Genomic DNA, 27,457 nt, shown 5'->3' on the forward strand with positions numbered 1-27,457 from the left:
TTCCTGGTTCAGAGAAACTTCTGCTGAGCTGCCCTTTTTTTTTTTTTAACCCACAAATTTAGTATAAAAAGCTTAAAATATTAGGCTTTTTCAGTATCCTGGTGAGAGGAAATTTATCCTTACAAGGATTTTTTAATTGAATAGGGTTGAAATTCTAGGTATGAAACATTTCTGTCTTTTCAGTCTTTGCATGACTGAAGAAGGTTTAAAATATTTAGGTGGTAGACCCCAGAATGTTTTGAGCTTGAGCAGGAAAGCACAGCCTGGCTGCTTCATTATGTTTGGCAGCACTGGCCTCTCTCACCACCAGTGAAAAGGTAAATAAACAATGGCTCCTAAATGGAGAAAGTCTGGGTAGGGCTCTCTTTTGGAAATGAATGTGTAAGGTGTGTCCTCTTTATTTTGTAGGGTAGTTTTAAAATAAGGCTAGTCATGGACTTTTGGTATTTGGATAAGAAAGGTATTGACTTGCACAAGTCCTTCAGAAATGTATGCCAGGAATTGCACATCACTTGATGTGCAATACTATATTCTAAGGGATATTAAGGATTAAGATTTTAGATACTAAATTTTGGATTATTTTAGAAAGACTTAATGTCTAAATCTACTAAATGCCAGATTTTAAAAAGTTGAGAAAATATTTTGACTTAAGTTTTCATTAATTGTGTCATGACTTGGTATCCAAAAATGGTGTGTACATGTTATTCATTTGGTGCTAGGAATTGTTAACAAATTTAATCCTTTAATAGATGCTCTTTAAAAAGGAGTCTTGCTGTATATCTATACTATGAAAGGGAAACTTTGTATGTGATATAGTATGTAAAAGACAGTGTCAGTAATTAATTTTATTATGTACTCAATTTGAGGTCTCAAATGTAGTTATCCTCACCATCTTACTGTCTCTGATAGTAATTTTGGAGTCAGTTTCCTAAAGTAGCTAAAAGATCCTTAATCATCAAACCTAAGTATTAGCTGCCTTAGTACAACATCCCCTGAAAGGAATTATTAGTTTTTAAAAGAAACTAACAGTGGGCCTACTATTTGTAATTTAATTTGCTGCTTTGTACCACCCCTCCCCACAAGCCATTTTGTCATGGTTTGCTCTAGTTGCCTTTTACTCCCCTCTCAAGAATTCAGTTTTCCTTCACTTCTTTTTTCTGAATTTAACATCAGATGGGAAGATTTTGTTTTCATTTTTAGTTTTGCAGTGCTGGTGATCCATCCTGACTTGTGCATCCAAGGTCAAAATGATAAAACCTGGTTAAAAATTAAACGCACAGCCTCATGGACTGAATTGGCTTCAGTAAGGTCATGGCTTAGGAAACAATTTTTATAATGTGTTTAGTGTTGTGGGGATTTTGACAAGTCACACATTTAGAGTTTTAAACACTTGTATCAAGGAACACAGTGAGTGGGAAACTTCTGGACCAGGTAAAACCCAAAAAAGCAATACTTCTTTGATTAGCCTGAATTCATCCAGGTTTCATGAAGGCAACTTAATTTTTATAAATAGAAGTTTAACTGATGAATATCTAAATCAGAATTTTGAAAAGAATTTGTTTTTAACCTTTGGAATCTTTAGCTGAATTAATGAAATAATTATAATAAAGAAAGTTAATTGGTAGACTCAGCTCAGTAAAGCCCAGCATTTACTGTCTTTCACTCTCCCCTTCTTCCTTTCCCTAATTCTAGTAGGTTTTTTTCTCATTTATTTTACTAAAGGAACCCGACTATATTTTTGTTGTTATGTAAGTATTGGATTAAAAAGTGTCAATTTCACATTTTTCCCAATTAGCTACCCAGTTTTTGTATTGAGTGGGGGGAAGAATTCCTGGATGAGGTACTTGCTTAGCAGGTATCTTTTAAGCAAGAAGATAAACAAAGGAAATTATTTCTAATTAAACCTTTTAAAGTTTTATTTGCAGTTAATGATGCATATTTACATGTCCTTGATTTTTCTTACAATGCATTGTAGTTTGCTCTTGTTTAGGTAGGGAAAGGATAGGGTTTTTTTTTTTTTTTAAAGCAAAAGCCTGTGTAGATGCACACAGTTTGGGTTACTTGAAGTATTTGTGCTATGAATGCAAATGAGATATAAATTAGAATACTTTATAGCCTTTCAGTGTTGGTAGACTGCTATCACGGAGATGCCTTTTAAAAATGCACAGTAAAACATACTTCATCTTAAAAAAATTTCATCTTTAATTTTTTCCAAATTTCAAGATTTTTACCTTTTTTAATTGATGAATTACTTCATTATGAGATTTCATGGGCGTAATTATTCTCCTTGTGTGAGGTAATGTTTTTATATCAGAAAACTAATATAGCACTTAGCTAGAATTTTTTTTTATTTATTGTTTTTATTTCCTTAAAACTTTGCATAGAAGGTTATTAAAAGTACAAACATTTCTTGAATAAAGTTTAAAAAATAGAATCTGCGAGATTCTGTACTCTGTCTTTATGAAACCTCATAAATTGAATTTGGGATACAAGAATTGCTTCCCCTTAGATAGATTTAGTATTGTTAGAAATGAAACACTTAAGAAGCTTGGGGGTAGGGAGGATTTTAACGCTAATACTGTGAAAATAAGGAGCATGAGGGGCACCTGGCTGGCTTAGCCCGCAGAGCATGGGGCTCTTGATCCTCAGGGTCGGAACTCCACGTTGGGTGTGGAATTTTCTTTAAAAAAAATAAAAAAGCCCGTGAATGACTCTAGACAGCATCCTCCAGTAGAACTTTCTGTGATAATAAAAGTGTGCTGTAGATTGTGCTGTGTGATCAGCAGCCACTAGCTACATGTGGCTATTACAGTTATTTAAAAGTAAATTTGAAGAATGTAACATTTTTATAAGAGCAGCAGAGTCAGGTTCAAAATTTACATCAAGTCTTTTAGACCAAGTCAGTCCCTAGACAGTTTGGGGGGATCTGAAAGTTAACCTAATGAATATGATGATGGTGAAGGATGAATTAGAAGAAAGACACTGACTTTTATAGACTCAGGGGACCATGGAGTTCAAGGAAAGCAATTAGCACGTTATTCTTCCCAGCTCCCAGAAGACAGGCATGGACTCTTCCTAAAAACACCCAGAGAATATCATGCCACAACTCTCCTGGTTAATATGTTCAATGTGTATTAACTCTTATAGTTAGGGAAATTTTTTCAGTGTATAAACAAAAGTATTTTGTTTAATCTGGGTATTAATGAATATTAATACCTGCTATGACATTGGCAGTGGATGCACAGGTGATCCTTGCACTGGCTCTTTGCCTTGCCCTTGCCTCTTTTAAAAGATACATATATGGCGTATCTGGCTAGCTCAGTTGGTAGACTGTGCAACTGTTGAACTCAGGGTTGTGAGTTCAAGCCCCATGCTGGGCATAGAGTCTACTTTTAAAAATACATACATACACAGTTGGGATATAACCAGTTAGGCTGGAATATTGGTGGCCTTTGGCCCTGCAACATCAGGCATTACAGAATTGCTTCCTGTGCCTAACCCTCTGCATAACATTTCTGTGGGACATGCCGGGTGTCACTTATGCTGGTGACTCTTGGCATTCTTGCCTATTAGACTGCCAGAGTTAGAGGGCCTGATCTCAAAGCAGTGCTTGTTTCTTCCTGTCAGTCCCCTGTATGTCTGTATTTGCACACATGTCATAGGAAGAACATGAGGAGCTATTTTGGAATTGTTTCTCTGTGTGGACTTAGCTTCTCTGGAATTTTCGGATGAATTTGAGAGAAGGCTGGAAGTCCTATGTTGCTAGGGATGGGTCTTGAGAAAACTGTTTATCAGCTCATTGCCACATCATGGTTAGATTTGTATCCGTGTGCTGTCAGTAGTCACTGGAAGCAGTGAACTCATCTTACTGTGATTTTGATTCTCAAATTGCTATTTTGGGAATACATGAACAAATGAATTTAGACCTAATCTCCTGTCAAGGTATGGTTCTTGCGGAGATCCATAAAGAATTGGCTTTAGGTTCATATCTTTAAATGAACACATTTTTACTTAAGAGTGGCCCATCATATGTCCTTTGAAGTTACTCCAGCTAGTACAAATCTTTCTCAAGGCTGGGATGCTTTGAAGGGAGTTCATTTTTCTACATAGTTTGGGCAATTCCATTTACTAGATTTTTTAAAGCAAAGGTGAGAGAGATCCTTGAGTAGGGAGGGTCCAGGGAATGAACTGAGTGGCAGAGTTGGGTGGGCAGAGTTCCATCACAGACTTCTGTGATCAGCTGAGATTGATTATGGTCATTTGGCCATGAAGATAGAGCCCTAACCTTGCCACATACCTTACCCAGCCCTTTCTCCCAGTCCCAATGCAGTCAGTGCCCATGGGACACTGTGCCTGCTCCAGGGCAGTAGCATGGTGAGGTTAGCCAGATGATGGCCTTGAGCTAAAGTGTGTGTGTGTGTGTGTGTGAATTGTTTCTGTTGATGCTATTAAATTGCTTTTTCAGGAAAATCTAGTGACTACTTTAAGAGTAAATTTAATTAGATTTTAATATAATTGTATACAGCCGTGTTATATAAATAAAATGCTAGTCTGATTGGTAAGCGATAACTTCACACTTAAGATTTTCAAGAAAATGGATGGTTTAAAAATGGAGTCAAACACAGATTGGTAAAAGCATGAGTTAGGCACTGAGTATCACGAAAGCTCAGCTGATGAGGCATAGAGGAGCAATTGAGACCATGCTACATGTCGGTTGTACACACACCTTTTTCTTTCACTTCAGTTTCCACTGGCTCCCTTGCTCAGCAGTATGCGCACCCGAATGCTACCCTGCACCCACATACTCCACATCCTCAACCTTCAGCTACCCCCACTGGCCAGCAGCAGAGCCAGCATGGCGGAAGTCATCCTGCACCCAGTCCTGTTCAGGTAAGGAGAAACTCAGGTCTTGTAGAATTGCATCCTCATTCTGTTTACTGAGCATTTTCTTCAGTGCTAGTATCTTGCTAGGTACCACGTGATCAAAACACCTCACACCCCTGCCTCGTGAAGCCAGCATATAGCTAACTCTGCCCACTGTGCCCCTGGGATTTGGTTTTTGTTGTTACTGGATTTTGTTTTGTTTTTTTTTAAAGATTTTATTTATTTATTTGACAGAGGAGAGACACAGCGAGAGAGGGAACACAAGCAGGGAGAGTGGAAGAGGGAGAAGCAGGCTTCCTGCCAAACAGGGAGCCCGATGTGGGGCTCGATCCCAGGACCCTGGGATCCGACCTGACCCGAAGGCAGACGCTTAACTAACACTGGGCCACCCAGGCGCCCCTGTTACTGTTTTTAAGTCTTATTAAGATACATGTTGAGAATGAGGTGACTGAATAAGTTCTAGAAATAATTGATTGAAAAATCTAATTTAACATTATATTGGGAATTGGCTTGGGACTTTTTTTTTTTTTTACTTCATTTCTGACAATTGTACAACGATTTTTTTTTCCTATTAGCTTCTGCAGTCATGTTTGTTAACGGGGCAGTTAAGGATCTCTTTGACATCTTTCAGTTCCCTGGGGCAGTGCTATTGTTCTTCCTCTGCTTGGTTGAGGGCTTGCAACCACCACTTGCCCCCCAGCCCTGCCCTTACCACCCTGTACATTCTCTGGTACTTGCCACTGCTCTTCATCTTAGATGGGCCCAGGGGAGCCTACTTTCATATGTGGAGTTCAGCTTTGTGTGTCACCTTAACTGCTTTTCATTCAAGAAATGGTTTTCTCACTTCTTTCTTGTCTCTTTGCAGCACCATCAGCACCAGGCCGCCCAGGCTCTCCATTTGGCCAGTCCACAGCAGCAGTCAGCCATTTACCACGCGGGGCTCGCACCAACCCCACCTGCCATGACCCCTGCCTCCAATACGCAGTCGCCACAGAATAGTTTCCCAACAGCACAACAGACCGTCTTTACAATCCATCCTTCTCATGTTCAGCCGGCATACACCAATCCTCCCCACATGGCCCACGTACCTCAGGTAAACCAGCTTTAGCCAACTTTCTGTGAAGACTGAGTAGAATATGAAAGTTACCAGATAAGCAGCAAAGAGCCAGATGCTCTGCAAGCTAGGAAACCCTGTGTGTGATGCCATTTGCCTGTCTCCCTTTTCCCACTCAAATACATGTGATCTGGCCCTAAATGAATGTTGGTGTGGTTTTGTAATGGGGTCAGTAAAGTTGCTGGTTGGTCAGTCCTTTAATGTTTCCCATCTGAGACCTTAAAAATACCTCTGATTTTGGAATGCAAACCAATCCTTTCCTTCTGTGTCTGCTTCGCTATGTTTCTATAGCTTCACTGCTATATGTGTATACATAGTATATATATTCTTTCTCTTCCTCCCTTCTTCCTCCTTTCTCTCTGTCTCTCTCTCTCTTTCTCCCTCCTACTCCCCCACCCCCATCCCTCTCTCGTACACACATACACACACCCACACACACAATTCTGGCAGGGAGGTTGGGCTTCACAAATTCTTAGCTCTCTGAGGTGACTGCCCTGAGCCTGTCAGCTTGAATGTTAGTCACACGAGTTCCAGAGAAATCTCTCCACTTGATTTCCTTGCCTATCAGTACACCCGCTTTGACCATATGTTGTACTTCTTGAAAGGGCTTGGCCTTGTACATTGGTGCAGTGTAACTAGAAGCTGGAAGCTGGAAGCACTCCCATTTTTCTTAAAGAGCAGCCTGGGAGGCTCTTTGGAGCTCACTTCCAGCGTAAGCCTCTAATGGTTGAAAGGTGTGGTTGACATCTTAGTGGTTGCTGGCTGCATCAGCTGCTGACAAAAGTCCAGTGCAATCCAGGGCCAAGTTAGATTATCTTAATAAGGAGCTGCACTGAAGTTGGGCTCTAACACTGTCCTTGAGGCCCTCCCTGGAGCTGTTAAGGGTGAATCGGCTGTATTTGATGTCTCTTTTTGCTGCTTTCATAACAGAACTCTCTTAGGCAGGTGTAAGCTAGACTGCTCACTGAACTCCATTTCATGTTGAATAGTGCGCCACTGAGGCTCTGGCGTGCTGGGGGCTGGAGATGCGACTCAGTTGGAGCTCACTCTCAGAAGGCAACCTTGTAACTAGAGTTCCACAGCTCTGGGAAGTTAGGGCGTCCTCCTCTGCACAAGTGAGGGTTCTGTAGTGTGGTGCACTGCACTTGGATGATTTGCTTTTGATAGTGGGGAGGGGAGCCGGTTTGGTCAGGTGTGGGCCAGCATGGTTTGGCTGAATCAGGAGCTTCATGAGAGCGGGGGTCCTGTAGGTGGTTAGCAGAGGTTGGTGGCTAAGTAGATACTTGAATTTACATGTAAGTTGGGGTTCCTAAAACCTCACTTTTGTGTTTTTGTGTTGAAAGAGAAAAAGGTTAACACTTCTAGGGAAGTCCAGATATGCCATGGGCCCATTTGAATATGTAAGAGAGTAAAAACAGCATTTCATTCAAGGCTTATTGTGGTCTAGCACAGTGCACAGTATGGGAGAAAAGGGGGGCTCCTCCTGACCCTGCCATATCCCCCTGAGCTGGGATCCAGCGATTTGGGCTGGCTAAACCTTTTCCAACTTGACAGTGAGACCAGGTTGCACTCACTATCACTTGGTTTAGGGGCACGGGGCTGGCCCAGATAATTGCACATTACTCCTCCCCATTTCATTGGAGCTATTTACTGCAGCCCACTCCTCCTGCTCAGTCAGCATATCTCTTAGAGTAAAGGGGCTCGACTGTCTCTTCTCTTGCTGCCCCGACTCATTCTTCACAGAGACGTGCTGGTGAGCAGACAAGAAACAGAGGGGAGGGGCAAAGAACGAGAGGGCTAAGGATTCCATAAATTACTGTCATCACCTGCTTTTGTAATTAAAAGGGAGGTTATCTTTAAAACTACTTCAGGCCCCACTCAGAAGCCAGATTCTGAAGCATCATTGCATCTCACCTCCTATTAAGTTGAGAAAGCTGCTTTCGGATCAGATATCTGAGCTTTGTGACGATCCTGCCCAACAAACATAGAATCCAGCAATCAGAAATGTTGAAGGCTAGGATGTTGCACCCCTTATTTTTACCCAGGCTTGCTGGGCGCCTGCTCCCTCAGCCTTGCAGGACCTGCTAAAGGGTGAAACATGTCTATAGGTCAATTGATGATCCATTAGGGAGTGTCCCCAGAGAAAAGAAAGGGCCCTGAGGGCCCCCCTTTTGGCCTTTCCTGCCCCAGCCCAGTGAAAGGAACACAGTTGACATGTTGTTTAAGCTGGAGATGTTGCCTGTATGCGTAAAAGAGCTCTCTGTTTCAGGCTCATGTACAGTCAGGAATGGTTCCTTCTCATCCAACTGCCCATGCGCCAATGATGCTAATGACGACACAGCCACCCGGCGGTCCCCAGGCCGCCCTCGCTCAAAGTGCACTACAGCCCATTCCAGTCTCGACAACAGCGCATTTCCCCTATATGACGCACCCTTCAGGTGAGGCGTGTGTGTGCAGGGGCCGCCGGGCACCCCAAAGCATTCTGCTCGCACAGGTCGAATGGCAGGCAGGGCCAGCGCTTCAAGCCCCGCATTTGAGAACTAGCAAGACCCGTCAGAGTGTGCACAGTAGGGACTGTGATGATCAGTTCAGTGTCAGGGCCTGAGGCTTCCAGGAGCCGAGTCTGTGTGTGTTCTGATGGTATACAGGATTTGGCTTGATGAGAAGCAGCAGCATTCTGTGTGGCTGATGCATGCTTAGGACTCAGTTGGCCTTCCTTGTTAAAGTAGGCTGGACAGGGCAGCGTTTTCCTTCCTTAGTCCCTGCCCCGCGCTCCCCCCACCCCGCCCCCAGTCTGACGGGGGTGGTTACCACCATGGCAGAGTTTGACTGTAGCTCTGGAGAAGACTACTGATGAGAAAGTGTGCTGTGTGTGGATTGGTTTTGAGTGTAGCCTTAGCTCCAGCCTATGCCCTGACAGGAAGAGAAGTCCCTGCGATTGTGCTCTCATACTTGATGGCTGCCATGGCAATAGTTCACAGTCTGACCTGTTACTCTGAAAGCAGTACTGGTGCTTGGCTAGTATCTGGGGAGGGGGTATGTTAAGGCCTTTTTTTCTACCCCATGAGCAACAAGTCTTCTGGGAGTTTTATCTGAAGTGGTTTTACATCTGACTGGTTTGTTTCTACCCACCCACCTACCCCTCCCCCTTTTGGTGCAGATGGGAGGGGGAAGAGTGAATTAAATTTTGAGTCTGTTCAGCTAGCACAAGGGTAGTTTACAGTCATGTGCTGCAGAGACACTAGGCTAATGTGTGGTGTTGCCAGTTTTCTGTTTAAATATCCACTTTTCTTTCTTACAGTACAAGCCCACCACCAACAGCAGTTGTAAGGCTGCCCTGGAGGAACCGAAAGGCCAAATTCCCTCCTCCCTTCTACTGCTTCTACCAACTGGAAGCACAGAAAACTAGAATTTCATTTATTTTGTTTTTTAAAAATATATGTTGATTTCTTGTAACATCCAATAGGAATGCTAACAGTTCACTTGCAGTGGAAGATATTTGGACCGAGTAGAGGCATTTAGGAACTTGTGGGCTGTTCCATAATTCCATATGCTGTTTCAGAGCCCCGCAAGTACCCCAGCTCTGCTTGCTGAAACTGGAAGTTATTTATTTTTTAATGACCCTCGAAAGTCATGAACACATCAGCTAGCAAAAGAAGTAACAAGAGTGATTCTTGCTGCTATTACTGCTAAAAAAAAAAAAAAAAAAAAAAAAAAATCAAGACTTGGAACGCCCTTTTACTAAACTTGACAAAGGTTCAGTAAATTCTTACCGTCAAAATGACGGGTTATTATTTATAAATCAAGTTTGATGGAGTGATCACTGTCTACAGTGGTTCAACTTTTAAGTTAAGGGAAAAACTTTTACTTTGTAGATAATATAAAATAAAAACTTAAAAAAAATTAAAAAATAAAAAAAGTTTTAAAAACTGATATCAAGTTAGTCTGTGTTTGTATAAGCTTAAGATATTTCTGTTATAGGATACTTCATATCGAGGCAGGAGGGCTGAGTGTGCTTTCTTAAATATCCTGGAAGGTTAGTTGTCAAATGACTTTTCTTCTTCACCTTTAGTTCTGGTTCAAGGTATCTCTAGAAAAAGACAAGACTGAGACATTCTCTTTGGTGGATAAAGGTCCGCTCCAGAAGGAGGAAGGCTGGCCAGAGCTGGGCAGCACTGAGAATCCCACATCCTCAGCCTGACGCTGGTTCTGTAAGCTTCCTTTTTAATATCTCCTGAACCCAGATGAGTGTTGTTAGTCAGAAGTTGTCCTGATTCACACACCTGTTTTACCAGTAGGGGGCAGGAGACACCTTTTAAAAAGAAACGGATAAATCCAGAGGGCTGAAAAGCTAAAACAATGCAGCGATGTACAAAGTACTTATTGCCGTAGACTCACAACATTGCTCATGTTCCCCCTTTGTGGGGAGACAGAGGGAAAAGCAAGTAATTGAGCAGAGCAAGGCTTTTGCAGAGACCATAGTCCTGTAATGATAGAGCCTTTAAATATTACAGCAACAAGTCAAGATTCTGAAAACTTTTTTTTTAATTCATGTGTAGCAATTTGTACATTATAGCAAAATTTGCATTATTCAAGAATAAGTTACTTGTACAGTACATAAACAATACATAAAAATTTGCCAAATACCTTCTGCCTATAATGATATAGAATGAATCCATTTACACTGTTGTCATTACAATGTGCTGCTTATTCCAGCCAAACACTGGGTGTCAGATGTGTCCTTAAGAGGCAGTGGATAATATACTATCAAGTTCCTCAAGCCTGTGGGAGATGTTAGAGCTCACATGACATTTGCGATAGGAGACGTAGCCCTGAATTAAAAGCATGAAGGAATCTCAGGCAACACTTAGGGAAGAGTTCAAGGCCTTAATTTTAGGTTAAGAAACTGTTATGTAAAAATAGTGTTCTCTGGCCTAAGATTTTAATGATTGCTATTCCTTTTTCCTACACGGTCCAGAAATGATCAAAGGCAGAAGATTTATACCAGATAAAGCCATATGGATTGCTGGTCTAAAATTCAAGGCAGGTTAGTTGACTTAATTCTTTGGTGCTGGTGACTGTTAGTTTGTAAAAGTTCATTCAAGACAGAAGAAGGAAGTGATGGTGCTGGGAGCAGTCAAGCTATCCTTCTTGTCTGTCACTAGAGATTAACTGGAGGGATCATAGTGCTTACTATCCATGTGGCATTCAGAACCTGGCCTCTCAGTGGAGGCTGTTGGCTTGGCTTCTTGCTGTCAGCAGCGGTCACACTGGGGCTGGGAGGGTGGTGTGGGGTATGCTGTGACCGTGCGTGATGAGCTTTCTCTAAGAGAAATCCAGAACAGTGGTTACTTCTCTGGTTCACACTTCAGTTAGCATTCATTATGTAGAGAAACCTGATTGATGTGTAGAAAAATGAAGGAAAGAAGTGTCCTTAGAAAAAGACCACAAATCTGGATCGGATCTGCTTTACAATCTATGAAAACACCCAGGAGCATTGGTTTTTAAAGTGGTTAAGAGGTGACTGCTTGCCCCCTCTACCTTCCCCGCTCCGCCCAAAAACAAACCCCAGAAAATTCTAGAAGCAAAAGTCTGACCTCTGGGAATACAGAGAATGGCAGGAGGGAGCAAACCAAACCCTCACCCCCCAGATAAGGCAGGCAGTAGTTAGTTTTAGGCCAGGGTTTAAAGTTAGCCTCTGATTGATGTATCTATAAATGTTAAACTGTGCTAAACTCCCAGTTTCCTAGAAGCCACTTTGGTAAGCCTGGTGGCTCTACTGAATGGCTCTGCTGACACCCAGGAGCAGCTGGCTCCACTCTGTCACTGCCCCCCTTGTTTCGGAGCCTCTGCAGGAAAGTTCTGGGAGGAGCCAGCTCCCCTGTGAATTGTGTTACTGGTGAAAGGCGAGTATAGATGGAGATTTGACTGCAGGATCCCTGGCTGGTGGAGACGATGTGTGCCCGTGTGTACGTGCGCTCACATTCCTCACCAAGTGAAGCAGTAAGCAGCTGGAACAGAACACTGATTGTGGGCTGTTAAAGGAGTTTCTCATTAGCTGGGGCATCAGATTCCTAGCTCCTATCTTGGCTCAAGAATGAGCCTAAAACCTTGTGGGATAGTTTATAAGCCATTAGATGCCCTGGGCGGGGGTTCTGAGCCAGCCCTTTTGGCTGTTTGCTTGTCCCCCCCTCACCCCTTAAACTAGTTTAACTCTCACCAGAAAGCGGCTATAAGCCAGAATCCAGTTTTTTATTCATAAGGCACCAGGGTAGAACTATTCCTTGCCACCCTCCTATTTCAGTAATTGCCTGAATTTCCCTGAAAGGGTGACATACTTCACTTCTTTATATTTAGGAAGGACAGTGGCTACTCAGCAGGTGACTGTCCTGAGGATGAAAAAAAAAATGGAAGCCAGGCATGCTGGCTCAGACCTGGAACTAGTCAAGTAGGCTTTGCATAGCTGTCTCTGAACTACAAAACTGCATGGGTATTAAAGAGTGCAATGAAATAAGCAATTATTGAATTTCAAAACCTGAATCCTTTGAAAAATTAATCTGAGGTAAAATGTTTAAAACAATTTTTAACCTTGAACTTTGTCCTAAAGCTGCGAGGCAGAGCACGAGTGGTGTGTTCATCTCTGGTGTGGGTGACGGCAGACCTGCCGCGTGGACTGGCAAACCATATGAGAATCCAGGGCTTGTTAGTGTTTTGGGCTTCCTGACGACCCCCCCACCCCACCCCGAAAGTCTGCCATCAGCTGTGACAGTGTCAGTGAGAAAGAGAACCCAGGTTCCGCCACCAGCTCTGGCCCTCAGCCCACCACATCCTGTAAGAGGGATGGGGACCAGTCCTGGGGACTTGGGGCGAGAACCAGTGGCGTCTGTGAACAAGAACTATATCTGTAAACAATAAGGAGAAAGCCAATTGATGGACTGATGAAACTTACAGGAGGCCCTTTAACAGGCCTATTAGAAGGGTCACATCCAAACTGAAATGTGCAGTTAGCAGTGTCCCTTAAATCTCTCTCTGGAAGGAAGGAAAGAAAGTTACATTCACAAGTTCACATCTCTGCTTGCTTGTGTTCTTCGGGGGCATGTGTGAGGCCTGGGCTTCCTCACTGCCCATCAGAGAGGTGTGTACTGATTGTCTATGGCCCGTAGATGGCTCCGGGAGGAGGAGTCCATTTCGTAGTCTGAGTCCCGGGCTCGACTGGCAGGTTCAGGCTCCAGGTGCCGCAGGCTGTTGGCCAGTTCCTCGGGCGAAGGCACCAGGTGGAATATCTGCTCTGGGGGAGAGGATCGGCCGGGGAGACCCTCTGGGCCAAGCCCCCGCGGACAGCCAGAAGAGCTAAGGTGGGGAAGGCCCAGCTCCGAATCCCAGTGAGCGAGGGAGAAGGGGAACAAGACAGTGTTGGAGGAACCTGGGGGACAAGTGACCGAGAGAGAGACCGACACGGTCAGTCTTAATGTGACGGGGGCAGAGGTTGGAAGAACACAAAAACAGATCTCTGTGCCCCTGGGTTTGCAGCAAGCTTTTACCCTCTACCTGGTTCCCTGTGCCACCCACCCCCTTTACCAAGGGTCACACCTGGTGGCTGGGAGACCACTACCACGTAGCTGGACAAGCGGACGTCACAGGCAGCACCACACTCGAGCGGGATGGGGGAGCGCTGGAAGTGGCGTAGCATGTCCACGACGGAGGGGAAGTGGAGATGCTGCACTCGGCACTGGCCCCGCTCGGTCAGTGACAGGCGCAGGTGCTACAGGAGGAGAGGAGGCTCAGCCACTGGCCACTGAGGGCCTTGAACTTGGGGTTGGGGGGCGGTCCAGCCCCACCTACCATGCCCCATACCTTGGCTATGCCTTGGAAATTGAATGTGAGCACATACTCTCCACGCCGTGTCTCACTCTGCCGTACCAGGAACACTCCGTGAGCGTCAGGACCCTGCAGCTGCACCAGCTGGGCTGCCTTCACCCGGGAGATGGGGCCGTGGAACCAGGGGTAGCAGGACAGGAAGTGATCTGTTTTCTGACAGGCGGGGTCCAGCAACCCCCCAGGAGAAGCGCCTGGTAGACAAGATTGGTGGTGGTGACCCCCTGTGGGTACCTTACGTCCTGGGCTGAAGCTGGTTCTGCCTTATACAGAGGACAGAGTCCGGGACCCACTCACCTTGGTTCAGGGAATCTGTGCTTCCCCTCGGAGAGTTGGACGTGCCAGGCTCTAGGGCTGAGGGAATATGCGTCTCTGGGTCTGTGCTCTCCAACCTGCTGAAGAGGCTGAGGTTAGGATCTGGGTAGAGCAGGGGAGTAGGAAAAGCTGGGCCAGGAGTGGGGCCCTATGGTCTGGGGCCTCACCCTTGGCCTGTGCACTCCCGGAGCTCAGCCATCCAGGAATTCAGCTGCTGCTCGTCCCCCACCTCAAAGATGATGTCTGTCCGGTCCTTCACCTGGCAGGGAGGAAGGGAGTGGCTGTGTGGGTGCCTCGGGTGTGTAGGTGTGAGCCCCGGGTGAGAAAAGCTGTCACTCACCTTCAGGACAAAGGTGTAGAGGTTGTCCGGCATCTCGAGGCGTGTGCATCGCCGGACTTCCTGGATATTGGAGCAGGCTGCTTGTAGCTTGGGCTTTGAACTCTAGGAGACCAAGGTGAGGCACTTGAGGCTTGTTCCTCATGGCCCTTCACCCACCCAGGCCTCTTTTTCTGCAGTCGCCCCAAGGGCTTAGCTGGGTGAGTGAGTGCTCATGGTGCTGCCAAGCAGGCTCCCCAAGCCTGGAACAAGGTCTGGTGAGTGAGTGCTCATGGTGCTGCCAAGCAGGCTCCCCCAAGCCTGGAACAAGGTCTGGCATTCATGCTTGCCGGAGCCTTGTCGAGGGCCCTTCTGTAGCCTCTAAGCACTGTTCCCACACCCCCACACACTGAGATCCTCCAAAACCTATGTTAGCTGAGGGCCAACCCCCTCTTTACCTGAACCTGTCTCTGACCGGTTTTTGTCTGCTGACATCTGTTTCTCCTTCCACTGGTGGAGCAGAGAGCCCCCCTGCCCCGCCCCAACCCAGCCAGGTCAGACGGCTGCTGACCCCCTCATCAAAAGAAGCCTAGAGAGGACTTGAGGGTATCCAACCCAACTCACATTTCCCTTTGTGGCACTGTGCCAGGGGCCCCAGGCCTTTGTCCTGCCTTTAGTTTGGTCCCCCCCCGCAACAGTTACTCATTAGTGCAGGCCTCTCTTGACCTAACATCAGCTGTAGGAAACAGATACTCTCACCAACATCTTAGAGAGACGAAACTCAAATTTTGGAGGTGAAGTCCTTTGCCTGAGGGAGGGTAGATGAGGTTTTTACCTCTGTCCACAGTATACAGCCTAGAACCTCAAACTGCCACACCTAACTAATCTGCCTGTCTTCAAGTCTGAGGGTAAGGAGGGGTGGATTTTTGGCTTCAGGGTGGAGGTTGGCAGAGTAGATTAGCCACAGACTCTTGGGGCTTCTGCCAACATCCCTAAAGGGACAAGCCCTGGTATGGCTGGCCCTAGTCAGAACCAGCTGGAAACCTACACAAAACCTTGGACCCAGGAGTCTCCTGTGACATCCAACATACATGAGGTTCAGAGTGTGTGGGAAGTGGTCCCCTACCCCTTTGCCAGCAAGGGCTCCTCTCCTGGGTCCTGACTGAACCTGGCTAAGCAGGGGCTGACCTTGCAGATGCCTGTTCTGAAGAGCAGGAAGCTCTGGGGTACCCTAGAACACAGGAGACAGCAGCTCGAGGGCAGCAGTTTCTCAGAAAGGAGGTCTCCCTTCTACTGCCCACCCCCTTCTCCTCCTCTTGTGATAAGGGTGATAAGATTGTTTCTCCCGGGGTCATGAGATAATCAATGGCTGCTTCCAGCAGGGGCCAGAGCAGGTAAAGGCAGAAGGAGCCAGAGATGATGGGGGAATGGACAGGGAGGCTCGACTGGGCCCCGTCTCTCCAGTGCCTCTCTCTTTCCAAGGACCAGGAGAAAGCCAGGCCCACCTGGGAAGACCAGCCCAACCAAGCCAACATAGGGCAGGGGCAGAGGGATGGAAACAAAGCAGGCCCAAAGGCTAGTTCTGGCACTGTGGCTTTGGGGGAACCTGACCTCCACATCTTGGGCAGAAGCTGCCTTTTCAAGAAGTGGTATAAGAGCCCATCCCCAAAGCCACGTGTGTAACTGCTCAGGACACGCAGGCACCAGGTGTCTCTGATAGAAGGATGATGACCCTAGGGCCAGGCCACCTGCCTTCAGCTACTTCCCACCTGCAGGGGGTGTTGGTGAACAGTGAGGGAAGGGGCAGCCTGGCAAGAAAGGGTCGGCCACACTGGGGCTCTTCCCAGTCCAGGCTCCCCCTGCCCCCAGCAGTCCGGAGGGAATAACAACCCTAGGAACCCCTGACGTTTGCCGTGGTGGACTGCCTCGTCTCACTAACGCGATAAAAGAGGGAGCAAGCTCAGAGAGGTGGCCAGTCAGTTCCAGCCCTAACTGACCACCAGCCAGGGGGTTTTATCTTTCAGGTTTGTCTTACGTGTCCCCCATACCCCGGCTTCTTAGCCTGGGAGCCCATGAGATGTGGGGCGCAGTACTGACACGGGCCCTGGGTATGCTGGAGTGTACATGGCTCAGCTCTCAGAGCCCGTTTCCCTTCTGCAAAATGGGTAAGGTACATGGGTCGTTTGCTTCCTTCTCCTGCTTTTGCAGTTGGCTCTGCCTGGCCCCCAAGTCTCCCCACTGGCTCTGGGCCCTCAGGATCATTGGGAGGAAGTAGGCCAGGCCAAGAGGGAACAGAACGAGTCTCCCTTTCCGCTCTGGGCCCTGGCCCCAGGGTGAATGTTGAGATGAACCAGCAGAGCCACTGGCTTCGCTCTGACTGTGGGGCCTCCCTGCCTGTGCTCTCCCCAGCAGCTGGGGGACTGCTGGCCCAGCAGGCAGTGGTGAAGAGGAGTCCCCTCTCCCCCAACGGCCACCCCTGGCTGCACAGCTGCTGCCTCCCGTTTGCCCCCCTGGCTAAGCTGACACACATTCTACCTGACTCCTCTCAGGCAGCTGGGGCAGGCGGGGCAGCTGCCCCAACCAGCCCAGTCGTCTCCCCCCGTTGCTGCACAGCTAGGGGCACAGCCGGGATCTGAACCCCAGAGTTGGTGTGTCCCACTACTTACTGTGCTGACGGTGGAGAGAGGCCACAGGCTCTGCCCAGACTGGAGGGGCAAGTGAGCACAGCCCTAGCTGGATGGTCCAGAGCAGGACTCAAGAGCACTGGTCACGTGTGGAAAGACCAGTGGATGCCTTCCTGGTTGAGCAGTGTGGGACAGAGCTGGGATGGAGAGCTGAGCCCAAACTCTGGGGCTGGATCAGCAGCTACAGGAACATTAGGGGACTCCAGGTTCCCCTCTCTAGCATGCCGTCTATCCCACCTGCTCTCTAGACCCACCTCAGAATCACACCTGAGTGAGTGAAATGGCCAAAGCACTCCAGATAATGTGATGTAAGCAAGTAGCATGTCACTCACTACGTTCCCGCCTGGGAAGCAAGTTTTGGTGCCCAGCATCCACAAAGCTAGCTGCTTTCCTATGGCCGCTGTGACTCCAGGGGGAATAACCCATTTCTTTCTTTGCCCTGGCTGCTAGGAAGGTCGAAGGCAAAGGTGCAGATCAGCTCTGACACTGTCCACCCCCCAGTAGGGCTTGCATTTCTATACCTGACTTTATCTAGGTGGTATACTTCTCTTATCCCTCTAGATATTAGTGTTCAGTCTTGTCTCTGCCACTTCCTCTATAACTCTGGCCCAGTGGCTCAGTCCTTCATCAGTACTGTCACATCTATAAAGCGGAGATAATATTTAATAGTCGTGCTCTCCTTGCACAGGTGCTATGGTGACTGGGTGAACTGCAAGTGGGGGGAAAAAAAAACCAGCCTGACAAATGTCTGTTGTTAAATTTCTAGGCTGGGGTGAGGCCAAAGTGGGTAAAGCCTGGGGTCCACTGTCGTTACAGTACAACAACTTCCCCTCCAAATGGCCCAGGGACTAGACACACATGTGTCTTCTTTCAGCCCATCCTGCAGTGAAATCCACATGTCATCTAACCTACCTATATATATGCCCTAATGAAAGTAAGGGAAAAACAACAGAATGTAGTTTATATTAAGATGTATTTTGGGGGCACCTGGCTGGCTCAGTTGGTTAAGCATCCTCTGCCTTTGGCTCAGGTCACAATCACGATCCCCAGGTTCTGGGATCCAGCCCCTAGTTGGGCTCCCTGCTCAGCAGGGAGTCTGCTTCTCCCTCTCCCTCTGCTCCTCCCTGCCCTGCTTGTGCTCACTCACTCTCTAATAAATAATCTCTTTTTAGAAATGTATTTCAACGTGACTATGCAGACAACACAATGAACCACTCAGGTGCTTCTGAGTTTGTTTTAAAAGTTCGAGAATATAAAGGAGCCAGAGAGCAGGGTAAGCCCTAAGAGAACAATTAGTCTGTTGAGTGGACATTAAAACTGGGCAGAAAGTTCCATGTGTTTCTATAAGACTGTACCATTCTGGCTCTAGGTTTGTCATCTCTTTTAGAGGGTGGCATGGACATCTCTGCCTCAACCTATGGGTTTACCTGGGCCTCCCCGACCCCCAGTGACTCCCCTTGCCCCCACTGGTGGGGATTTGGGCTTCAAATCTGCCTAGGGGGATTTGAGACTGACAACTGAAACCAGACCTATAGTCTTGTTTTCCCTCATGCTGTCACCTAGAAATTGTCCCATGACCTGCTGCTGTTCCCCATGTGCTAAGTTAGAGCAGGGCCACAAGCATAGGCTGAAGGCAGGGATGGCCCTTCCAGAGTCTCCCAAGGTAACAGGCTGTATCTCACTCCACCCTCTCTTCACAAGCACCTTGAATGGGGCCTATCACCATTTGTTCCTTCAAGACCCCAGCAGAGGGACTAGCCAAGCCCTCACTGAACTCCAGGTGCCAATGCCCCAGTGGAAACAAGATACACAGTCCCGGACTCATGTAGTTTCCCTTGTAACGACGGAGACAGATGCCCAACAGGAAGGAGACAGGAAGGACCCAGACAGGCAGGTGGGGGAATCTGTGAAGGGTCACAGAAACCATGTGGGTTCACCTCAGCTATGAGGAGAGGATAGCTGAGCTTCCCAGGCACCAGGATGGCCCCTTGCAAAGGCCCTGAGGTGGGAAAGCACATGAGCACCTAAGGAGGCTGATGGGACTCCTGTACCCAGCGAGGTGGTTACGGTAGGGTGCCAGAAGTCCCCATGCGGTCCTGAGGCTGTGGGGGTCCGTTTGGGCTCGTTCTAAGGCAGAGATGTGGAAATGGCACCTGATGTACACTTCAGAAGCTCCAGGGAGCTCATGCTAAATACCTCGACAGCAGCATACCTGCTAGTTGGGCCAGACCAGCACTTAATTCACACCCAAGTAGCGAAGGGCCTGGCACGAAGGGCCCAGTGGTGTGGGCAGGGCAGGCCCTCACAATGGCCTTGTTCCATCCACGGCATCCCACCTAGCCACTGGAGAAGCCCTTATCCAGTGAAAACCTCGAGGAGCGGCGTCTCACCATCTGGAATCCCAGATTCCGACAGCAGCCCCCCTGGCAGTCTTGTCTCTCCCAGGGCTTTGGGCCCTCACTCCTCTCCTACAAAGAACAGCAGTGGGACAGGAAGTAGGAGACGGTGTACAGTTGGAAGGGAAGTCTAGGTCCCAGCCACACGCTTCTGCCCCCACACCTGTGCCCTCTAGGCAGTATCTCAGTGGTTCGAGGTGGTTGGACGAGTCCTAGCTCCATCACTTAGTACCTCTGGAATCTTGGGCATGGCACCAACCGCAGCCTCAGTTTCCTCTTTGGTGACATGGGGACAATAAATAGATCTTGCTGACCTCCCAGGAATAGAGGGAGGATGGGAGGTGGTCTTGGATGAGGGCTTGAAAACTTAAAAGACTCAGCAAATTCCAGATCCTAGTCCTAGATGACTGAGTTCACCCCCCCCCCCATTGCCACCCAGAGTCTGGAATGGGTGCTGCCTGGATGAATGAATGAACGAAGGATGAAGCATCACTATGAAAAATGCTCAGTCAAGTCTTACTGATGGGTATCAAAACACCAGCCTACGTACAAGAAAAAGAAAATACCCTGACTTATTTCCCCCCGCCACACCTCCAAAAAAGATTATAGGGATCTCTGAGCAGGCGGGAGACAAGTGCTAGAACACAGAGCAGAGTTCTATTTGCTGTGTACCTGTCTCTGAGCTGCCTGGTGGCCAGTGCAAAGAGGAACTCTCCCAAGAGAGGGCAGCCTCTTGTGCGTGGGGAACCCTACACACCGTCCACAGGAGGCTCTGAGAGAAGTGCCGGAGTAGAGAAACCTGTTCCTGTGACTGCAGCCACCCAGTGTCCTATTCGGAAACCTCTCTGGGGCCTGCGTAACTGCCACGCTGCAACCTTCCCATTCTGGGGCTTGGTAGTTAGTCCTGGCCTTCAGTCGTAACTCTGCCTGGTCCTCTATGGACAGACAGGTAACACCTTTCCGGCTTGTCTTCACTTTGATAAGACCTAACAATGCCACTACCCTCCCGTGAGAATCTGGTGATAGAGTGTGTGTCAGAGGTGCTTCCGGTGGGCATGGAAAGGTCCTGGAGGATGAATGCAGGCCTTAGGAAGAGCCAATCTGCTCAGAAGCAAAAGGCCCCTCTCTGTGGAAGCTTTCTTCCTTGTTCCCCCCGCCCCCCTGTCCCACGGCAGTCAGCCCGCACAGCTGTCCCCCCACTTTACACCGTGAGCTCCGGAAGGCCTCCCTTCTCTCTTTCCACCTTTGCCTTCAGCAGGGCACAGAGTAAGTGGCTCTAAGTGTTTGCTGAACACCCCAAAGTGGAAAGGAGGGAAGGAAAGGCGAAGGAGGCTTAAGAGCACAGCAAGAGCCACAGCTCAGAGGCCAGAGGGTACAGCCAAATCCAGGAGATGGCAGGGGGTGGGCTGGGGCTAGAACTGCTGGCAGACGCCCCTTCAGGAGCACCTATCCTGGCACTGTGGCCTGGGCTGTCTGTCAGTGGCTTCTGGACTGCTGACTTCATAAGCCACCACCATTTAAAAATGTTTTCCAATTTCATGGAAAAGAGCATCATACTGAAGAGGTGCCAGGACCAAGGAAGCAGGAAGGTCATTGTCCCAGTGTAAGGGACAACCCTTAATACTAAGTATGGTGATACTCTGGTGGGAAGACCCTCACCACCCTGCTTTGGGCCATCTGTCTACCTGAGGAACCGTGGTGGGGGCCTTCCATGCCCCTCTAGCCACCCAGAGGCGGTGCCAAGGCTAAGAAAACCTCGCAGGGGAGCTGATCACAAGTCCAGCCTGGACCCTCTGCAAGTGAGCCTGAGGTCTGTATTTTAACCCGAGCCCCACCCACCCCCCCACCCCCTGCCCCGCCGGCACTGGGTGCAGTCCATCCCACAGAGGCAGAATGGTGGATGCTGGGGGCATGGAATCTGGAGCCAGGCAGCTGCTGGGGGCAGAGGGGGTGCTCCCAGGGAAGCCCCACTACAGAGTGAGGGCCCAGAAAACAGGATGACCTCCTGAGCTCCCAAGAGGTGGGGAGCATTGAAATAGAGCTGCCATCCACCAGTCCTTCCTGGGCTACTCCCCACCTGTCCTCTGCTCAGCATTCTGTCTGTGGGCCTCATCTCGCTGCCAGGAGGAACCCAAGTCTTCACCGTGGCCCGCAGGACCCTGCAGCACCTAGTCCTTATTACCTCCCAGGCCTTATCTACTCCCAGTCTGAGCGCAGCCCTGGCCTCTGCCCTTCCTTAAGCGTACCAAGCACACTCCCACCTCAGGCCTCTGCACCTCCGTTACCTCTGGAAGGCAGCCCCCCACGGCTTCACAAATCTAGCTCTTCACAGATTTGGGTAGTGTCTAAATTCACAGTCATCATCACATAAACCCCTTTACTACTTTCTCTGCTTTTGTCAACCTGTGAAACAGGCTCCGTGGGGACTTGGTTTGTTCATGCGGCAGCCCCGGCACCGAGCACGGTCCTGGCAGATGGTATTCCGACAAGCTTTCTGCATGCCAGGCATCCCTGCGTGCTGGGGACCGGTGGGGGCACAGGGCATGGCCCCCACTGCAGACCCCACACAAGTGAGGGCTCTCGAGGAGGCACTTTGGGGTTGGGGGAGAAATGGAGGACAGGCAGTCGGGGACATGAGCCGGGCCTCCCAGGGCTCCAGCTGGCTGGGGGAGAGGACTGGCTGAAAGCAAGACTCCTGACGCTCCACATGAGCACTTTAACCCCGAGTTACCCGTGCCAGGCCTGTGTGTGCAGGACGCGGCGCCCGATCCCAACAGTGGCCTCGGCAGGGGAAACCTCCCCTCCTCCAGGGAGTCTGCTCTGGTCACTCAGTCGTGGTTAGTGCGATTCCTGTGCCTCTCCCTCGGCATGGGTCTTATCAGGCCTGGCCATAATTTCCTGATGAGGCAGCTGCCCCCACCGTCCAACTGGGAGTCCTCTGTGGGTGGGGACAAGGCACCAAACTTTATTCCGAGGGGGGGCCCAGCAGCGGGTCTGGCCTAGGGGACATGCTTGGGGCTGGCGCTGAGAGCCCCAGCCCTCATATGTGGGGGAGCAGAGGCAGATGTGGGGTGTGGTGAGTTACCTCAACCCCCCCCCACCTTGTTCCCTGGCTCCTTTGGGGGCAAACTGAAGGCAGTGAGTCTGTTCCAGGGACTGAACTAATGTTGGAACTATAGACCACAGGTCACTTCCTTCCTTGGGCCCCAACCCCCACTCCACAGGCCCTTCAAATGCCTGCTTCAGCCACTTCTCTCTGGCATGACCCGGGATAAATCACTTCGCTTTCCTATGCTTTTGTTTCCTTCTCTGTAAAATGGGGATGATATGGGGCTTCTGAAAGCAGACCTCCCTGTTGCCCGAGTACACTGGAGTCCCCCAGACTCACCCAGTTCACCATGAGCCGGATCTCCCCCTTGGTCTGGCCCCTTTGCCTTATGTCCCCTCTCAGGGGAACAGGAAAGGGATGAGAGGTGCTTCTGGAAAAGCCACATGGATCAAGTCAGCTTCCCCCCTTCCCTGGCAAGCAGGAGCCCCCCGGGGCCCCAGAAAGGAGACCCCCAAATAAAACAGTCCTACTTAGAGATGGAGTCCCTATCATGTAGGTGATTAGCCAGAGATGCTGAGACAGACAGGGCCTGGGGGCCTGTCTAAAGCCCCACCTGCAGTGAGCTCCCCTTCACGCCCATAAGGGTCCCCCCACACGTCAGACTCACAGTGACAGTCACAAAGCCCCCTCTCCCTACACACAGAATCACAGCAACAGGGACACAAAGCTCCTCTCAAATGCGAGAGCAACCTCCCCCTGACACACACCCAGAGATAGACCCCCCCATACAGAGGGAGACAGCCCCCCAACAAACCGAACCAGCGATCTCCCCGACACTCACTTGAGCCCCTCCTGAGATGCGAGTGCCTTGGTTCGTGCAGAGTGGCCGAGTGTGGCTGAACCATCTGTGAGGACAGGCGTGAACTTCCACTCCAAGGCCCGCCCATGGAGGGGGGCACACCCAAGTTTGGGGGGGGGCCGTGGCTTAGGAGGGACCACCCCTGGAAGTGCCACACGCCTCACACCCACTCGTGGGCATGACTGGATAGATGAACCAAGGAGCCAGTCTGCCGGCACCCTTACCAGCTGATCTTGCTCCCCCAGCAGGGTGACAAGTCACCCCACCTGGCACCATCCAGGACAGAGCTTTACAGGGGCAGGAACGGAGGGAGCTAGTGCCCCCCACCCTTACTGGCCCGGCCACATGCTAACGCCTCCCAGGCTTTCTGCCCTGCACCCCTGTACTCAAGCTGCGCCCTCCCCGCAGCGCACACATTCCTGGTCAAAACCTTTGGCTCTCGGGGTGGCAGATTAGGAGCAACAACTGTCTGGACCCTGGAGCTGAGCCGCTGTGAAGAGTCAGCGGACGTCACAGGCAGTTCAGCAAACCACCTTCAATCATTTAACCTATGTCCGCCTGGCTGGCCGGGAACATTCTTGCGGACGGAAGTGGCCTCTTAGTCTGGGAGTGCTCGGCAGGCACCCAGCAAGCCCAGAGATGGTCCTGAGCGAGCGGGGTCAGGACGCAGCCAGAACCACCCCACACCCCCGCCCACCCCGTCGCCCGCTGCAAGCCCGCTGCCGCCAGCCCACACCTTGAGCGACCACATCCTGCCGCCCGGAGTCCCCACTGGGAATTGTCCCTGCCCCCACATGGCCGCAGAGCCCCAAGGCCCATGCATCCCCCCCCTTGCCCCAGGCTACATGGTCAAGACAGAAGGGGAAGCTGTGGCTCAGAGGCCACACCGCGTGTCCAGGTGTGCCCAAGCGTCAAAGCAGGCACTGCCCGCCTGGGCCTTCCCGCCACACGGGAGGGTGCGCTAGGTGGACTTGGACATCCGCCCCCTCCCCCCGAACACTGATGGGCCACTGGAGTCTGCAGGTGAGCACCGTGCGTGTCCCTGGGCCCCAGGGGCTTGGATGAGGTACCCACCAGGGGCCCTGCTGTGAAGCCAGAGCGGCCAGGGCGGCCCCTCATCCCAACAGCGCAGGCTTCAGCTGCGGCCGCCGTGCCGGCTGAGGGTGGAAAACGCTGTGGTTGAGAACTAACAGCCTCTGTCGGCAACCGAGGGGGCTCGTCACTACCGGGACCCACTGCCTGCCTTCGAAGAATGCTGATTCAGAAGAGGTGGAAGCGACCGTCTCTGGGGTGTGGCGGGGGGCTGCAGGGGTGCCAGGAAGGACGGAGACACGGCGAGAGCAAGACGCTGGCCGGGGCGCAGCCACCACAGGGCACCGGGGTCTCCCGCCCTTCCGAGCTCAGCCGGCCGACTTGCTGTCCTTGCCCTGAGCCCGCGTTCAGTGAGCGCTCACCAGGTGATGCGCCTTCAGATACAGCATCTCACGGACATCAGAAAACAACAGGAAATCACACCAGCCATAGAGAATAAAAACCGGATGGATTAAATAATTAGAAGTGAAAAATAAAACCAAGACAAAAGTGGAATAGAACCTAAGTGATTATCTGATCCTGGTGGGTGGGGCCTGAAGCAGAAAAAGCAAACAACAAAACCGTAAAGGAAAAGATCACTGTGTTTTATTGCCCAGACTTAAAAACCTCCAGAGATGAAGAACCTCATGATAGAAACTGAAAAGTCAAATGGTGAACTAGGGCAATATTAGCAACATGTGACAGAGAGCTAATATCCATGTAAAGAGCTCTTGCAAATCAACAAGAAAAAAGGCAGACAGTGCTATAAATGGCCTGTAAGTCACAAAAATGTGTATGACCAAGAAATGGAAGAGAAAAGGCCCAAATCCATAGGGACAGAAAGTAGACTAGTGGTTGCCAGGGGCTGGGGAGGCAGGTGGGGACAGGAATTGGGACTGACTGCTAATAGGTACAGAGTTTCTTCCTGGGGTGATGGAAATGTTCTGGAATTAGTAGTGATGGTTGTGCACACAGTGAATATACTAAAAGCCAATGAACTGCATTTTCCCGTGGTGAAATGTTACATCATGTGAATTACAAATACTCAATGGTTTTTAAAGAGAGAAATGGTCAGTCCCACTGCAATCAGAAAGGGCAAGATAACCACTCCATCTAGAAGTTGGCAGAGGTTTTTAAAATAATACCCAGTGCTGGCACCTCTGGTGATAAGATAAGTAGGTATAACCTTTCTGGAAGGCTGTTTGTAAAGGATCTACCAGAAGCATTAGAAATGGCTAGTTAAGCACATGAGAAAAATGCTCAGCATCATTAGCCATCAGGGACATGCAGATCAAAACCATATGAGATAGCTCTTCACACCCACTAGGATGATTACAATCAAAAAGATAGATAAGAGTTGGCGAGGATGTGGAGAAGTTGGAGCCCTCACACGCTGCTGGTAGGAACGTAAAACGGTGCAGCTGCCGCAGAAAACAGTCTGGCAATAAAATGTTAAATTGAGAACTACCATATAACCCCGCGGCTCCACTCCTAGATATATACCCAAGAGAAAGGAAAACACAGTTGTCCACACAGAAAGTCACACACGAATGTTCACAGCAGCCCGGTACGCAAGATAGCTGGGCCGCATGGCGGGAAGTGGGAGCAACACCTGTCCACATGATGGAATATGACGAGTGGGGCGCTGACACCTGCCACGACACGGATGAACCTTGAAGACATGATGCCAAGTGCAAGGTGCCGGTCATAAAAGACTGCCAAATTCTCTGATTCTACTTATGTAAAAAGAACTGAATAGGCAAATGCAGAGAGACTGAAAGCCAACTTGTGGCTGCCCAGAGTTGAGGGAGGGGAGAGAGAGGAGTGGCTGCTAATGGGTGCAAGGTCTCTTACTGAGATGATGAAAGTGTTCTAAAATCAGATCATAGTGATCGTTGTGCAACTCTGTAAATATACCAAAAGCCGCTGCTGTATGCTTTAAATAAGTTCATTTTACATACTTGTAAACTATCTCAATAAAGCTCAGCAGGCGCCTGGGTGGCTCAGTCGGTTAAGGGTCTCCCTTTGGCTCAGGTCATGATCCCAGTGCCCTGGGATGGAGCCCCGCATCCATCGCATCCATCGGGCTCCCTGCTCCGCGGGGAGCCTGCTTCTCCCTCTGCCCCTCCCCCTGCTTGCGCTCTCTCCCTCACTCGCTCTCAAATAAATGAAAAATCTTTAAAAAAACAAAAAAATAAAGCTCGGAGAGCAAGAGAGAAGCACTCATAAAGCCTAAAGCCTTCGACTCAGCACTTCCCTTTCTAGGAAGTTAGCCTAAGGAAATAATGAGAGATGGGCACCAAGATTTATGTACGGGATGTTCGTCACGCAGTTATCTATTCGAGCAGGAAAGTGAGAAATGGCTGAATTAGGAGTCTGGACAATATTAAATACATCACGGCCTCTCCGTGTAAATGAAATATTGTGTAGCCAGTATAAAAAAGACAGAAGATACTTCAGAAAAATGTCCAAGCCCTGTTAAGTGAAAAAAAGCAGGTCACAAAGCAGAATGAGGAATGTGCGTCTCACCGGGGCTGGGGGTTTTGTCCTAAGGTGTCTGCCCGTATTACCCACACGCCCAGCACACAGAAGGGGCTCCAGACAGAAGGGCAGAATGAAGAATGAGCGAATGCTGAAGGAACTGCAATGTGGGGGAAAAGTTAGAGAGGAAATGCAAGAAGAAAGGTCACAAAGACTTCTACCAAAATGGAAATGCTGGTTCTCTCTGGGCAGGGGGCTCGCAGGCGGTTTTCAGTCACTGCTCTGTAGTTTCTGCCATGAGCTTTATCGACAGAAAACGCAAAACCAAAACCATGAGGAGCTCAAACGTGGAGGCTCTTGGTAAATTAGAGTTTCCTAGATTACAGGAAGGTTTCAGATGAGACAAAGCAGGG

At 49.3% G+C, this 27,457-nt stretch overlaps 2 protein-coding genes across 10 annotated transcripts in view; one reads left to right on the plus strand and one right to left on the minus strand.

Moving 5' to 3' along the window:
• ATXN2 (ataxin 2) overlaps nucleotides 1–25,084 on the plus strand; it is a 123,511-nt gene extending 98,427 nt beyond the window's left edge. For 6 of the 8 annotated variants that reach the window (XM_025889733.2, XM_025889734.2, XM_073881120.1 and 3 more), the window contains 7 exons: nucleotides 4,745–4,890; nucleotides 5,750–5,977; nucleotides 8,268–8,436; nucleotides 9,300–10,034; nucleotides 10,132–10,209; nucleotides 10,977–14,777; nucleotides 14,836–25,084. In XM_025889733.2, the coding sequence (XP_025745518.2) occupies nucleotides 4,745–4,890; nucleotides 5,750–5,977; nucleotides 8,268–8,436; nucleotides 9,300–9,328 (572 nt within the window). In that variant the 3' untranslated portion in view covers nucleotides 9,329–10,034; nucleotides 10,132–10,209; nucleotides 10,977–14,777; nucleotides 14,836–25,084. Of the gene's footprint in view, nucleotides 1–4,744; nucleotides 4,891–5,749; nucleotides 5,978–8,267; nucleotides 8,437–9,299; nucleotides 10,035–10,070; nucleotides 10,210–10,976; nucleotides 14,778–14,835 lie in introns of all 8 variants that reach the window. The other 2 variants (XM_073881123.1, XM_073881122.1) reach the window with 2 other exon arrangements.
• The window catches only part of SH2B3 (SH2B adaptor protein 3), a 36,446-nt gene continuing 19,519 nt past the window's right edge, over nucleotides 10,531–27,457 (minus strand). Inside the window, exons 3-8 of one of the 2 annotated variants that reach the window (XM_025889762.2) lie at nucleotides 14,529–14,630; nucleotides 14,356–14,447; nucleotides 14,171–14,268; nucleotides 13,853–14,067; nucleotides 13,589–13,760; nucleotides 10,531–13,421 (exon numbers count right to left, since the gene is read on the minus strand). In XM_025889762.2, the coding sequence (XP_025745547.1) occupies nucleotides 13,126–13,421; nucleotides 13,589–13,760; nucleotides 13,853–14,067; nucleotides 14,171–14,268; nucleotides 14,356–14,447; nucleotides 14,529–14,630 (975 nt within the window). In that variant the 3' untranslated portion in view covers nucleotides 10,531–13,125. The remainder of the gene's footprint in view (nucleotides 13,422–13,588; nucleotides 13,761–13,852; nucleotides 14,068–14,170; nucleotides 14,269–14,355; nucleotides 14,448–14,528; nucleotides 14,631–27,457) is intronic. The other variant, XM_025889764.2, reaches the window with a different exon arrangement.

This window comes from Callorhinus ursinus, unplaced genomic scaffold, assembly GCF_003265705.2.
Source record: "Callorhinus ursinus isolate GAN/ISIS: 27379988/994484 unplaced genomic scaffold, GSC_fseal_2.0 scaffold41, whole genome shotgun sequence".
Lineage (NCBI taxonomy): Eukaryota > Metazoa > Chordata > Mammalia > Carnivora > Otariidae > Callorhinus > Callorhinus ursinus.